This window comes from Medicago sativa, chromosome 6 (genome assembly GCF_051527215.1).
Source record: "Medicago sativa cultivar Bolivia chromosome 6, Bolivia_mono, whole genome shotgun sequence".
Classification (NCBI taxonomy): domain Eukaryota; kingdom Viridiplantae; phylum Streptophyta; class Magnoliopsida; order Fabales; family Fabaceae; genus Medicago; species Medicago sativa.
The window spans coordinates 93637397-93653520 of record NC_140754.1 but is presented as its reverse complement, the minus strand read 5'-3'; the positions used below and the strand labels follow the sequence as shown (position 1 = coordinate 93653520).

The 16124-nt window shown below is 34.2% G+C and overlaps 1 protein-coding gene and 1 long non-coding RNA gene across 2 annotated transcripts; one reads left to right on the top strand and one right to left on the bottom strand.

The window, feature by feature from the left end:
• The first annotated feature begins 960 nt into the window (after positions 1-960).
• Positions 961-4100, top strand: LOC146918347 (leucine-rich repeat extensin-like protein 4). Its single transcript, XM_085720005.1, has one exon. The coding sequence runs from the start codon at positions 1195-1197 to the stop codon at positions 3448-3450; it is 2256 nt and encodes a 751-aa protein (XP_085576131.1). The 5' UTR covers positions 961-1194; the 3' UTR covers positions 3451-4100.
• Positions 4101-9637: 5537 nt separating this feature from the next.
• Positions 9638-13254, bottom strand: LOC146918346 (uncharacterized). The gene is made up of 2 exons (XR_015016161.1): positions 13077-13254; positions 9638-10099 (listed from the first exon to the last, which is right to left on the bottom strand). It is a non-coding gene; the product is annotated as an uncharacterized LOC146918346 (long non-coding RNA).
• Between the last annotated feature and the right edge of the window lie 2870 nt (positions 13255-16124).

Genomic DNA, 16124 nt, shown 5'->3' with positions numbered 1-16124 from the left:
ACAAATAATCATCATTACTACCTCCGTCCCGGTATAATTGACCTACTTTGGTTTTTCACACAGATTAAGAAAAGTGTATAAATAAAGGGGAAAGTGGAATATATTGTATTGGGAATGATAAAAGTAGTATTATTTAGTGTTATATTGTATTGGGAATGATGAAAGTTGTATTGAAAATTGAAATGGATCAGTTATTTTGGGACATTTTTTTTTAAAAAATGGGTCAGTTATTCCGGGACGGAGGGAGTATATTTTTTGTTTAAAATATAGGAATGGAAACAATGATTACTAATTTTATGATAATTTTTTTCTAAACATATTTTCAACTTAAAAGAATAGTACTTGTTATTTTTCTTTTGGTTTAAGAAGTCTAATTACTATTTTTTGACAACCGTTTATTCCATTGCACACGCCTATTCCTCTATCCGCGTCTGCTCTTTATTCAAAGTGTGTGACAACTAAGTTTTTTTTTTCCTGGCTCAAATAAAATGTAGTTTAGCTAAGAATTAGAAAAATTTAACCTATAGTGAATAGAGTAAATGCTAATATATTAGTCCTTTAACAGACTCACTAAACCTAAAAATATTTTAGTATATGTTTGATATCATGATATGTATGTCACAATTACACTAATCTATTGTGATTTTACATATAACTTCAATAAAATCACCGTAATTCTGATATATCCATCGTAATAGAAAAGATTGGCTTAGAGAGTTTAGTGGAGATCAAGTATATCTAAACAACGGTTAGAAAAAAATGTTAGAGAAAAAACAAATAAGACCAACCATAAATATGAATTAAAAAAAACAAGAGCCTAGAAAAAAAGATAGAGAGAGAATCTGGTGGGCTTTGAGCTGTGATTTAGCTGTCCCTTGCAATGAATTATTTCATCTCCACTCTCACCCTCTCTCTCTTCACACACTCATATACACCTTCTCACACAGTTCCAAAATCCCTAGAAAATCATCTTCCTCATCTTCTCTCTCTACCTCTCTCTCTCTCTCTCTCTCATTAAACAACCACATTTTCCATTTCCATTTCTCTCTTAGATCTCACAAACTTATAATCTTTCCATATCTCCCACTTCAAATTTATTTGTGCTAGTTAACCACAAAGAACACACATTTAACATCATCTAAACATTCACTAGTGAAAAACATATTCATTATTTTTTCAGATGCCTCATGTGAGATGAGGAAGAAACAGCATTATTCATCTCCATCTTATGTTATTGTTCTTCTTTCATTCTTCCTAAGTTTATCAACAACACTATCCTCAACCATTGTCTCAGATGGGTCCCACCTTACAGAAGCAGAAACACAATACATCAAACATAGACAACTCTTATACTACAGAGATGAATTCAACGACAGAGGTGAAAATGTTACGGTGGATCCAACCCTAGTTTTCTCCAACAACCGCATCAAAAACGCTTACGTGGCATTACAAGCTTTTAAACAAGCTATTCTTTCTGATCCACGTAACTGCACCGTTGATTGGGTAGGTTCCGATGTTTGCAACTACACCAATGTTTTCTGTGCACCCGCACTTGATAATCCTAAGATCAATACCGTCGCTGGTATCGATCTTAATCACTGTGATATCGCCGGATACTTACCGGAAGAGCTCGGTCTTTTGACCGATCTCGCTCTATTTCATGTTAATACTAATCGATTTTGTGGAACTGTTCCACATAAATTCGAGAAGTTGAAAATCTTGTTTGAATTGGATCTGAGTAACAATCGCTTCGCCGGAAAGTTTCCGGAGGTTGTTCTCCGGTTACCGGAGTTGAAATTTCTAGATCTGAGGTTCAATGAATTTGAAGGAACTGTACCAAAGGAGCTCTTTGATAAGGATTTGGATGCTATTTTCATCAATCATAACCGTTTTGTGTTCAATTTACCGGAGAATTTTGGTAATTCTCCGGTATCAGTGATTGTACTGGCCAACAACCGTTTTCACGGTTGTTTGCCAGCTGGGATTGGCAATATGACAAGATTAAACGAGATTATTGCGATGAATAACGGTTTTCAAGCGTGTTTGCCTGAAGAAGTAGGGTTGTTGAAGAATTTGACTGTGTTCGATGTCAGTTTCAACAAGTTTTTGGGACCGTTGCCGGAGAAGTATGGGAATGCTGTAGGTTTGGAAGTGTTGAATGTGGCTCATAACTATCTTTCCGGTCAAATTCCGGCGAGTATTTGTGCCTTGCCAAATTTGGTGAATTTTACTTACAGTTATAACTTCTTTACCGGTGAACCACCGCAGTGTTTGGTGTTGCCGGCCGCGGATGATAGACAGAATTGTTTACCAGGGAGACCAAAACAACGGCCGGCGAAGACGTGTAAGGCGTTTTCATCTCACCATGTTAATTGTAATGCTTTTAGATGTAAAGCATTTGTTCCTTCTTTGCCATCACCGCCACCGTCGCCGGTGTTTCCACCTCCAGTTGTTACTCCACCTACGCCGGTTTTTAATCCACCACCATCACCAGTATTGTCTCCACCACCGCCCTCACCACCACCACCGGTGTTTTCTCCACCACCACCAGTGTTTTCTCCACCTCCACCACCACCGCCAGTATATTCACCACCGCCACCACCTCCTTCACCTCCACCACCTTCACCTCCACCACCCCCTCCACCAGTTTACTCACCACCACCCCCTCCACCATCACCTCCACCACCTTCTCCCCCACCACCACCTCCACCGGTGTATTCACCACCACCACCTCCACCAGTGTATTCCCCACCACCACCTCCACCCTCACCGCCCCCACCTTCACCACCTCCTCCAGTTTACTTGCCACCACCTCCTCCACCTCCACCACCACCTCCATCACCTACACCAAGTCCTCCACCACCATATTGTGTTAGGTCTCCGCCTCCTCCACCGCCAAATTCACCACCACCACCACCTCCACCGGCTCCTGTATTCTCCCCACCACCACCAGTTCCTTACTACTATAGCTCACCACCTCCACCACCAGCTCATTCGCCTCCACCACCACCTCATTCGCCACCACCACCACCTCACTCACCTCCTCCACCCGTATATCCATATTTATCACCCCCACCACCTCCTCCAGTACACTCACCTCCACCACCAGTCCATTCACCACCACCTCCATCACCACCACCTTGTGTAGAACCTCCACCACCTCCATCACCACCACCTTGCGTAGAACCTCCACCACCATCATCGCCAGCGCCACATCAAACACCTTATCACCCACCACCATCCCCATCACCACCACCCTCGCCAGTATATGCCTATCCCTCACCGCCACCACCGGTATACACCTCGCCACCACCATCACCAGTATATGCATATCCCTCACCTCCGCCACCGGTATATTCATCGCCACCACCACCACCTGTATATGAAGGGCCTATACCACCTGTCTTTGGAATCTCATATGCATCACCACCACCACCACCCTTTTATTGATTCTTTTGAGAACTTCTCCTCTTACCCTTTTACCCTCTCCACCACCAACCTTTAACACATTTTTATCATCAATCAAGTTCAGTCATATATGCATGCATACTCGCGACCCTCATCGCGCAATGTTAGAGGAAAAAAATCAAATCAAATTACAATAAACCAAGAGAGAACCTAGAAGGGTTTTGTGTCAAGGAAGCAACATAATTAGTCCTTGTTTGTGGGTCAATAGATAAAGGAAGTGAAAAAAAATGTGGTTATGGTGGATTGAGTTATAGGTAAGAGGAGAATGTCTCTGTCTCATTGATTTGAATTGTTATGGATATTCAAGTTGTGTAATAAAAATGGCTGAGAAAAGAAGATTAGGTTGCAGAGAAAAAACTTGTATCTATGGGAATGAATGAATGAATTTGGAGGAGACCATGACACCATAATTCAGGGCCTGCAAAGATCAGTGTGAGTGGCACTTTCTTCTGCTGCTGCTACTGCTGTTCTTGTTTATGGAGTTTATTGTTATTGTCTCTCTTATATCATACTTTTTATTTTTTACTTTTTTAAATTTATTTTTGTTTCTTTGGCATTGCAATTTATAGTATAAGTTTATGAACATTTTACATGTATTGATTTTTCTGAATTGAGGTAATTCCTTTCTCTTATCACTGTCTCATATATTTCCCTGCTATCAGAATCTTCTGTATGCATGATTTGGTTCCCCTTGCCACTTTAATGTTTCTCTGCCTGCATTCACGTTCCATATCGTATGAGAATCTGTCTGTACTCTGTAATTGGGAGCTTACAGAGCCACATTTGTGTGAATGTGGATTGATTTAGGGCATGTTTGTCATCATGGTAGGTTACCAGAATCATAGTGAGTTATCGTGATATTGCAAAACCTACACTACCGACGACTCACATCACTTTGGCAAATCTATAGTGATATGTAGCTTTTGCAAAATCACGGTGGCTCACTGGAATTCTATGACGAACTCACAATACGTAGAAAAAAAATTATATTCATCGTGGATTGATTTAGGGCATGTTTTCCGGTAGGTTTACCAGAATCAAAGCGGGTCATTGTGATTTTGCAAAGACTACAAACTTTTGCAAAATCAAGATGACTCACGTCACGGCAAATTCAGAATGATACGAATCGTTCACGTAACAAAATTTTGTTCTAGCAACAATGTTTTGCAAATAAAATTTTAATCATACTTGTGGAAGGGTTAACAAAGAAATCTATATGGTGTTTTTTATTTTTCTAAAGCAATAATTAAGGTGAAATTAGTCCTTCAATTATGGAACTTTGTGGTTTGAAATTTGTCCTCAATCTTCGATCGAGGTCTCCACCACTGTATAATTTCAACAGCTTCCTATTTCATATTCATGTGGTGGGACCTTAATGTCCATCCCAAGAGCCTTTGTTTATACAATTTAATTCTTAATGGAGCCTTTTTCTTGCAATTGGTTAATAATATATAATAGTATAGTTTTGATTAAGATTACACTCCATGTGCAACGTTGGTCTTGATTTGAATTCAAATTTGTTTACTTCACGCACACTTTTTCTCATTGGAATTGTGAACATTAATACTGTTAACCTTGTGATATCTGAAAAGATCATATGATTCAGAAGTCTCTAATTTACCATGGCCACTTATTCAACTCTTGTGAAAAACTATTCATGAATTCAATGAGTGAAACATAGTTGGTCATTGTGTTTATTATCTTTTTCATTTCACATAGCTTTTGTCTTTTGCTTTTCTATTTCTTGTGCCTCTTTTTTTTACTCCTATGAGAAAATGTCTCTCTCCTAGAGTGGCCACTAAAGACCAATCTACACATAAAAGTTAGTTAGACAAGATGAAAGTGGAAAGTTTATAATCCAACTAAAATTATGCTTCTACTATTTTTCTCCTTTAACACATTGAAGCCCTTTGTGGTGATTTTTCATTCATTGAGAGAATCTCAACAAAATAAATAAATAAAAATAGATAAAGAGATTAAAGGGACATTTGGTTCCATCTAATTCTTTTGATCATGTATTGTAGACTATGGTCTATGCAAACATAATAAGGAATAGTGCAAAGGTTCCAAGTTTTCATGGTACATTGTCACCCCTCTTTCTTTGGTTCTCTTTCTTTTACTATTGTCTATTCCTCTTTGAAGAGAGGGGCATGTAATTGAGTATGACAACTTTGCCATCTAATAAGAGGGAGAAATAAATTTATGTACTTGCATTTGCTGTTTTTTGTGGTTTGAATGTACTTTTGCTTTTAATAACTTGTTTGTTGATGGTCCCTCAATCAAAGGAGGTGATTTTTCAAATAATTGCTTCATTTTATTTATGCAATTCTTTGTATATTAGTATACCAGGTATTGGACTAGGGAAAGCAAATTAGATTACTCGTTCGATTTATGTTTAGAATTACGGTGGGTTTGACAAAGTTATGACGGCCTTGTGCACTTTTAAACTTATTGTGAATCCAAACATGCACTTCAAATTTTATCTGACTCATCTTTTTACGACAACATTCAATGGATATGGTTTAGTTGATAACACACATTGAGCTTGTGGGTGGACGAACTAACCTTTGATTTCCACAATACACACAATTGAATCGGGGTGATCATCTTTAACTGTGATGGTGTGACTAACTGCGTGTGTTTGCAATCACAACAAAATGTATCTTCATCGTGCGTTTGTTTGCCGTTACATTTAGGAGCTTCATAATTTTAACGGGCGTATTTACAATGGGACGCAAGAAAATGTATGTCACTATCAAAACAAACACTGCGGGAGTCCCAACCCAAAATTACTCTCGTTGTAAACCTAAAGGGTCTGAGTTGTGGAGATACCTCGCGTAACATTGTTCTGTTGCCCAAAAAAAACTTAATATAACACAATCTAATATGCACACCTAATAAAGCAAAAAAGAATTTCCCTTCTAAAATTTCCAAGATCTAGTGGACAACTTTGGACCTCTAGTCACTTTCTCAACTATGGCAACCATGGTAAGTGTGATGAAAGTTCCTTAAAACTTGGCGGGTTTGGCCTTTAAATTAATTCTCCAATAACCTTTATGTTAGGGAAAGGGAAAAAGTGGAAAAACTTAAAATCACACAACTTCCACTTGTCCTTGTAATTGTAAGTTATAACCCTTGGATGAAAGGAAAAATAGGAAAAATGCAAAAGGAGGGCATATCCTACCACCAAAGGGTGTAGTGATGTAAATGAAAAGGGCCCCTCTATGTATACATTCACATGGGTTGTAAAGCCTTTTTGTTTTCCATATCAAACATGCAATGAAAATATTAATGTTATGAAGTTAGTTGACTTGTTCTATTGCCTCAACCGGGACATAACTATCATTTAATTATGCTTCTAGGACAGCCTGTGATTAGGTCAAGCATATTTAATGACATTTTTCATAAAGTGACTCTCATGATATAGACCCCTTAGTCACATTACAAAGAACAGACAAGTCTATGTTTCAAGCAAGAAAAAGGAAAGGCGCCTACAATATTTTCTTTTAAACCCATAGTAATTAGACAAGTCTAGGTTTTTTAATCGGTTATTAGACTAATCATCGAATCAACAACTAAAAATCGAAACATTTTTTTCTTTTAAGGGATTAATAAGGTGTTTGGGTTGGCATCTAAGAGCTCAGACGTACGTTTTCAAGCCATTCCACCGTGAAAAATAGAAGGTAAAAATATTAGCTTCATTCAAGACGTGTGTTTAATGGTCTGGGTACTGCAGAAACAAACAAGCCCTAAGTTGTCTCTCAAATGAACGACTTCGAATATTAAATCACGATTCTTTTTCTTATGAGAGTAATGTTAAAAACTCTTTCAACAACATTTTGGTACGCTCATATGAATCTATTTATCAAAATATGAGAATTTGCTTATTCTCTTATCCTTTTCAAATTATTTGGGATTTTAATTTTTACCACTACCTTTTATGCCCCACAACTTCGAATCTCTCTCAAAGCAATAAGATCAAGCTTTTATTTTTCTCTTATTGTAATCTGGTTAGCTAGGCTTAACCCTAATATATTAATATAGGGCATTAAAACCAAACATAGGTTAGTATTTGCCTTCAGCATTCCTATAAAGAAACACCATTTAACTCTTTTACATCTCAAAGTAAAAGCAAAATGAATGGTGGTAAACAAAAAGAGTGAGATTTATCTCTTTTATATTTCTAGGTAATTTATTTATTGGTATAGGGGAAAGAGGGTGGCCAGTGTGCCAACTAATTCATATATGCATTATGCATATACCACCTAATCATAAACTTGGCTCATATGAAGTGAACAATTGAACTTTTTTAAGGTAAAATCCACATAAACTTCTATAAAAAATATTCATTGTCAAGGTGGCAGAGTTATAAGATAGTAAGGTTGTTCAGGGAAAAAATGCAAGAACCTTTGTGTACATTCTTTTTCATTTGTAACCAAATATGCTTTTATTATTCCAATATTATTGAGTTTATGTTTTGGATATGAGGCAACAAAAATTAATTTTGAACGAATATTGATTCTTTTTTGTTGGTGTTAACCTTCCGGTTTTTAAGAGAAAGACCTTTAGTCATGAAATATTTGGCCGTGAAATTAAGTTTAAGAGAAATTTGAGTTCAACAATAAGTTGAACGAAAAATTTGAATGTGAAATAATGCTAGGAATAAAAAATTAGAATTTCTAACTACAAGCAAGCATAAATTCTAGCGAAATGAAGTGTTAGCTACACCCCCTCTTAATGTAAAACCAAATACACATTGAATGTGAGAATTCAATTTAAATGATAACTAAAATTTCTGAGTTTTTATATAAATAATAACTCATCTATCCAAAATAATAATAATAATAATAATAATAATAATAATAATAATAATAATAATAATAATAATAATAATAATAATAATAATAATAATAATAATAATAATAATAATAATAATAATCAATTGTTACGATTGAGTAATGAGTTGTGTTACTTTTCTGATCATATGCATTATTGATGGGCACACAAAATATAAATACAATGTTGACATGTCTTTGTATTCTAAGCAAGGAGATGTGGCTTAGATGTGCTCCCTATTTGTTTTTTCAGTTTCATTTTTTTCCTAATCCAATCCAACAATTGTGCCGTGTACATTCATGAGTGAAAATAGAATAGTGTCGGTGTAAAAGATACCATGAAGGAAGTAAACAATTTTACCACAACTGATGAATCTATGAGATAAAATCACATTATGTTACATCAAGTGTTGTTCTTATAATTAGGACACCCTTAAAATTTTGAAAGGGGTGTTAAAAGAAAATTTTCGGAAAACGATGTTATTGTAATTTTCTTTGGATTTTATGTAACATTTATAAGATTTTTATGTTATTACTCATTAATTAACGTGGATTATTTAGCAAATACGATTTTATCTTGAATTATTTATAAGATTTTTATGTTATTACTCATTAATTAACGTGGATTATTTAGCAAATACGATTTTATCTTGAATTATCATGTTTTGTTTGTATTTCTCTTACTTCTGGGACTTACACATTAATGCTAGCCCTATCTCAGACGGTGAACTTGTCTTCCCGTCCTGTTAACCACGGTTGCAAATGATGAAGAGTTCTTTCATCTCTTTATTGTACTAACAAATGACTAACCACCCCTAAACCACTAGGGCCAGAGCTTCTTTCATACAAGAACTACTACAATATCCCTAATTTGTTTTAAAAATTACAAGACATCTCATCCTCTTTTCACTCTCACGCGCGTAACCTCCTCTATTATATTCCTCCTCTCACATGCGTATGTTGTATATTTTAGATATTTCAAAAGTTATTTATATTTATTTATTTTATTTTGATTGATTTAATTTGGAAATTAATTTTAATGACATATGAATAATAGATATGATAAGTCACGTTGTCATTTTACCATGATTTGTGGAACATCCTTTGAATTATTCTAACTATTTATTGAGTGATATTAGTTAAACTTAATTATTTTAAATGTGTTTTAAGTGTGCGAACTAAGTTTGACTTGGTATTTTACTTGACTAATTCTTTTTTCCTTAACTTTGTTGTTGGTGCGTTACACTTACGTTCCTAAAACTTCTCAACCGCTGGTGTTAATATTAGTGTGAAGGAAGTTAGTGATAAGTGGAGTCTATACAATAGAAGCGTAGTTTGTCTAAAACAGTTTTTTGACGAAAACCTTCTTTCAAAAACCAGTCCCTCATCACCTTAAACACTTAGTAAAATTTGTTCTTTCATTTTACATAAAATAGCAAGTGCCTGAGTTACCTTGTATTGTTTATTTCTCGTGTTCTGATAGCCTCGGTATGATTATCGCCGAGATGAACCTGTTGTATTCTGGGGGAGTTGCGCAATTCTGCGGATAATTCCTTAGTCCAGTGACTTAGTCACGCCTCAGGTTTTACTTCACACTTTCTTGTTTTGCAGGTTGTGATCCTTCAGTCATCCGCGTACAACAATCTAAGGAATTATGGCTGGAAAGGGTTCTGAAATGTCGTTACCAACCTGCAACATGGTCGGCTCTCTGACAGTGGCCACCTACGATGAGCAGCTTGATGATGTTACTTGGAATTGTGAATGAGTCCTTACATCGTCATGTAGAGGTGGTGAACCTTTGATTTGAAGAGAATGACGAATAAGTTGTAGAAAATTACATTGTGGATATGTCACACAGGTTCTATCTACTCCATTTTACTTGTCCTTAATTTAAACGTACTTGTGTAAATTACAATCATGTGTTTGGGTGCATTTTCCTGCTTAATTATTTGAGCTAGCATAATATTTTTAATCATGTTGAAAATTGTTGATTTACTTGATTTGAAATATAGTACTGTTTTGATTAATGAGGCATTTTGAAAATCTGATGTAAATTATTAAGCCCTTGTTTGTTTGAGACTGATCACCTGTAATTTTAAACGTGAGTTTCTAAAAGGTTTCATACTATTTTATCGTAGTACTCTTTGTTTGATTGATGACAGTGATTTATCAAAGTTGAAAACTGAATTTCATAAAGCATTATATGCCTCATACATATGTTTGTTGGATACTTTCTCAATTTTTTTCCTTCTCGGACACATGTATTCAAGTAATATTGTCTTTAAAATATTCGATGTGATATTTTATCTAAATGAGTGAGTGCAAACATGAGTAGTTAAAAACTGATTTAAAATTTATTCAAAGTGTGTAGAGCTTTGAGATGATTGTTAATCTGAATACTTTTGTGAGACTTAAAAGAACAAGTTTCTATTAACCTTCTTCATCCAATTGGACGAGAAATGCTTGCTGGGACATGTGTTTACTTTGTGTATTCTATTAGATCTATGAAGTTCAATGTTTGCACATATTGGATATATGAGGTTGTATTATTGGGATTGATTTGCCTTGATAATTTTTAATAGAGTAGTTTTAGTTTTATTTGCTATCAAACATTAATTGAGTTAGGAGTTGTTTGCCGTAAATTAAAATGATGTGGATACAAATTAAACTGAAATGTTTGATGATATAAGAGAACTTTATTGGAATGTTTATGCTACAAATATATATTTTTTGAGTAAGTTTACTTTGTGACGATTGTATATATATTTCTGTGATTTGAGAAATTTTAGAAGTGCACTAATATGATATATATGTTAATGAGAAGTTTATGAAATGTATTACGTGGGTAGTTGCTTTAAACCAAATTGTGTCGAACCAAATTTGGAACTTATGTAATTTGTAGTTTTGAAGTCCTTATTTTATTTAGACCTTTTGACTAATATGCTGTGAAAGTATGCAAAATATTTCCTTTCCTACTTTTGAGTTCATATTCTATGTTGAGATTTAGTGCTCTTAATAAGTGGATTTGTTGATGTTATGATTGTGAAAATTTGTATGATCCATTTAATGAGTTCACTTTATAAATAATTTTGTGATGATTTTTTAACTCATGAAATATCAAATGGTATACTATGAACTATCCATTGTATTACAATTTAATTAAATTAACTCTACATTATATTACCAATTGTGGGGGCATTGTCTTTTGATAGTCATTCAAGCATACCTGGTTGATAGTGACGTCGCTTAGAGTTTATTTAAGCAGACTTATATAATAACTAAATATTTTTGGATTTGATTATCCCCTTTGTGGAGATGTTGTCACTTGGAATTTGTCTAAGTAGACTTGATAAACCATATTAGGGAAGTTGACTGGACAATACATGAGACATTATTTAGAATGGATGAACCATTGTATTCAAATAATACAATGATGATAATTATATATGAATCCAATAAGAATAAATCTACAAGTAGATTTATCTTATTGATGGCTAATTTGTCGCTTAGTTGTCAGCTAAGCAGACATATGTAAATTTAATGTGTAATCCGAGTTTATTTTTATAGACTTGATGAAATATGAGGTTTATTGACTAAGAGACGTCTTGGTCAATATTTGTGAATTTAGCGGATCCGTATATAAAACCCCCTTGGGAGGAAATTTAGGGAAATGAGACTATGCCACTCGAAAACGACAAGTGATGGGAACCCAACCTTTATGATTGGAGATCCCATGAAAAAGGTTCAATGGGAAAAACAAGTCACTTGTTAGTTATGTTAGCACTAAACTGTTTTGTCCTTTTCCTATAGTGTTATGACAATGAAATGAGAAGTGCTAATTAAATTAAAATTTGAGGGTTAGGCTTTTAATGCCTTTAATGATTACCATAAGCCTTTAGGGTGGTGTGTGGTTGTAGCATGCACTAGATGGAATCACCTATATGAGTGTCAAGTGGGGCCGCTTGCATGAGACCGTGGCGGATCTCTAGAGCACTCATGAAAACCAGACACGCGCACGGCCTAAAGGCGCAACACAGCGATTACACGAGAATTGTGGGGGTGTAATGTGATTTTGAGACCTCTAGCATACATCAAGTGTATTGGGTTCCATAGCTTGCTAAACCAATTCACTGTGTGTTAAGCCTCATTACTCTAGGACGGGTTCCATAGCTTGTTACACCGTTCCGATGCATTACATTCAAAGGTGACTCAGGCCAATTATTTTCTTAATTTCAAACTTTTGAAATATGTGGGGGATTGTTGTATATTTTAGATATTTCAAAAGTTATTTATATTTATTTATTTTATTTTGATTGATTTAATTTGGAAATTAATTTTAATGACATATGAATAATAGATATGATAAGTCACGTTGTCATTTTACCATGATTTGTGGAACATCCTTTGAATTATTCTAACTATTTATTGAGTGATATTAGTTAAACTTAATTATTTTAAATGTGTTTTAAGTGTGCGAACTAAGTTTGACTTGGTATTTTACTTGACTAATTCTTTTTTCCTTAACTTTGCTGTTGGTGCGTTACACTTACGTTCCTAAAACTTCTCAACCGCTGGTGTTAATATTATTATTATTTATATTAATTATAGTGTGAAGGAGGTTAGTGATAAGTGGAGTCTATACAATAGAAGTGTAGTTTGTCTAAAACAGTTTTTTGACGAAAACCTTCTTTCAAAAACCAGTCCCTCATCACCTTAAACACTTAGTAAAATTTGTTCTTTCATTTTACAAAAAATAGCAAGTGCCTGAGTTACCTTGTATTGTTTATTTCTCGTGTTCTGATAGCCTCGATATGATTATCGCCGAGATGAAACCTGTTGTATTCTGGGGGAGTTGCGCAATTCTGCGGATAATTCCTTAGTCCAGTGACTTAGTCACGCCTCAGGTTTTACTTCACACTTTCTTGTTTTGCAGGTTGTGATCCTTCAGTCATCCGCGTACAACAGCGTAACCTTTCAACATTCCCTCTTCTTCCTCTATCACGCTGCTCGCGACCCTCAGGGACGGACCCACGTGTAGTGTCTTGTGGGCATGGGCCCTCACTAGTTTAAAACAAATTAGAAAAATACTATCCATACACTTGTTCACATCAATGGGGACAAACTAAGTAATTTAATTTTAATAAACTAACTCATTTGACTTAGTAATCAAAGATCAAAACCAGAACAAGCTTCACAGAACATACTGAAAACTTAAACGATTATAGAATGTAAAAAGAGAACAAATAGATGGAGTTCAGCCAAAACTGTGACCTACGTCTCCGGGACATAGCACCAAAGAGTGATTCAACTATCTATCCTCACCAAATGTTTTCAACCATTTTCCCTTAGTGCACCTATGTTTAATTCATAACTATCTCAATCAATGTGAAAAATCTACACAGCTTGTGTTATTAATTACCAGCTGAATCAGATCAGCTTATATACATACATGGAATAAAATGGGAAGAGGAAAATAATTACAAGTTAGCTTAACTAACTAACTTTTAATTACAACTCTAACCGGTTTAAGTAACTTCATATGCCAAATTGCTTATTGGCAATAAAGTATTAGTAAGCAATAGCTTCCTTGTTGCCTCTCAACTGGCCCGCACTACTAAAAATTCCTGGGTCCATCCCTGGCGACCCTTCCTCCCAGTTGTGTCGGCGCCAGTCACAGGCAGACGACCAAATGGCAGTGAACTTGCTAACTTACTCATTCATGTTTTTAGATGGGAGCAAGTTAACAAACCTTATATATATATATATATATATATATATATATATATATATATATATATATATATATATATATATATATTTATGTATGTATGTATGTATGTATGTATGTATGTATCAAGTGAGAAGACTTTTATTGTGAGAGATGAAAAGTCCAAGTATCCTGTCTCTTTTTCTTGTTAATAATGCGATTTTTGTTCTAGTTCTTAGTTGAATCAACTCTAATTTTTTTCATAATTTTAAAATTTGTCATATTGCTTGTAAAAGATAAACATGATTTGTTAAAATTTGAAAGTAACAACCATCTATCTATATTTATAATTTTATTCAAAATCAAAATTTTATAAAAGAAAATATTGATTATAATTTACACGCGTTAAAAAGCCAACAGACAGGAACATAGAGTTTGTCTGAATGCTACTATTATAATTAAAGTTAAACATTTATTCAGAGTCAGTAGTTATTTTTATTAATTAAAGTGACACTAATTATCATCTACAACCGTCTTTAGAGGATTTAAAAATTATTTACCCTGACACCACAAGGCTAAGCTCTTTCAAATGAGCTAGCACCTTAAGTGTATTAATCCAATGGTTCTTATTTATTATCAATGTAAAATATATTAACATTATTAGTGCATATTTGTTAAATAGATATCATTATAGAGTGACGTTTTTTCTTCATATTTATTAATAAAATCTCAATCCTTGTAATGTTTTTAATGCTTGGAAATATAACATATGCAATAATTTTTAAAATATTAATTTAAAGTAGTGTGTGATATTAATTACAGTTTTTAGTCTTTCCAACATTATACAATATTAAGTAACATATGAATTCAAAAACATTATACAATATTAATTAACATATGAATTCTTGACAAAAAATATTAACATAAGAAATACTAGATAATGATCGACATCTTTAAATTTGTATTACATTACTTTATTTATTTATAAATATAAATAAATTGGAAGATATTATTAATAATAGTGACACTAATGGTTGTTGTCTTCTAAATCTAAAACACTGAATATTTAAGGGTGGAAAGACTAAGTGTAAAGCATACACTGTCCAATATATAGTATAAAAAGATATCGATCACGCAAGAATTGTGGAGCTATAACTTCCTATAACTTTCAAGTAGAAAACTTGTTTGAAATAACATAAAATAAATCATTTGTCACAACAATAAAATAAAGACAAACTTGGAAATTCTCAAAGATAAAAGCGTGGTTTAAACAAAGAATCAATTATGACAAAGCTTTGCTACGATTTACAGAGCTATATGTTTCTATGGCTTCCTAACAAACTGGTGATCACTAGGAGGTTTTTCACTTAGCCTTAATGTTAAGCACATGAAGACATCCCCTCGGAGTACATTCATATAATCTTAACATGCAACATTGCTAGGTTAGGTCATCAACAGTTCGAACTGAAATAATACTATGTTGAACCTTTTGCATATGACAAGAATCCTAGTAAGATCTCAACGCTTTCATGCTCCTCCAAGATCTAGTACTCGTGCAAAGTAGTCTCTCTTGTTCTCATAACCTTTCGGCTCATAGGGACGTAACTCATATCAAACAAACATTTTCCATTCTCATACCCTTTCGGTATCAGGGAACTATAACATCAAAAGTAAAAGAGATCAAGTTTTACTTTTTAAGATTTTGAGTTAAAACCGTTTGTTTGAAAGACGTGCAAAGTTGTAGCTTTATAAATCTTAATAAAAGAATATCATAACCTCATTATGTCTAAATCACAAGAAGTGGTTTGTCTCATGATGAGCTTAACCACAAAGATGAAGGTGAAATGCAACATAAACGAAAACATGAAAAACTAAATTGATAGATAATAAAGAGTTAATAAAAGATTATAATCAATGAATGAAGGATGTGAGCATGAAGCATCACCTAAATAATTGTGACTCTAAATCACTAGAACTAGCACTCATACTCATCTATTGAGAAGATGGGATTGGGTGAAAACTCTAGTGCTGCTAACCCTAGCTGGACTTGACTGCTCAATTCACTAATTAGATGTTTTAGGCATGCATTTACTTAATTTCTCATTCATTATGAA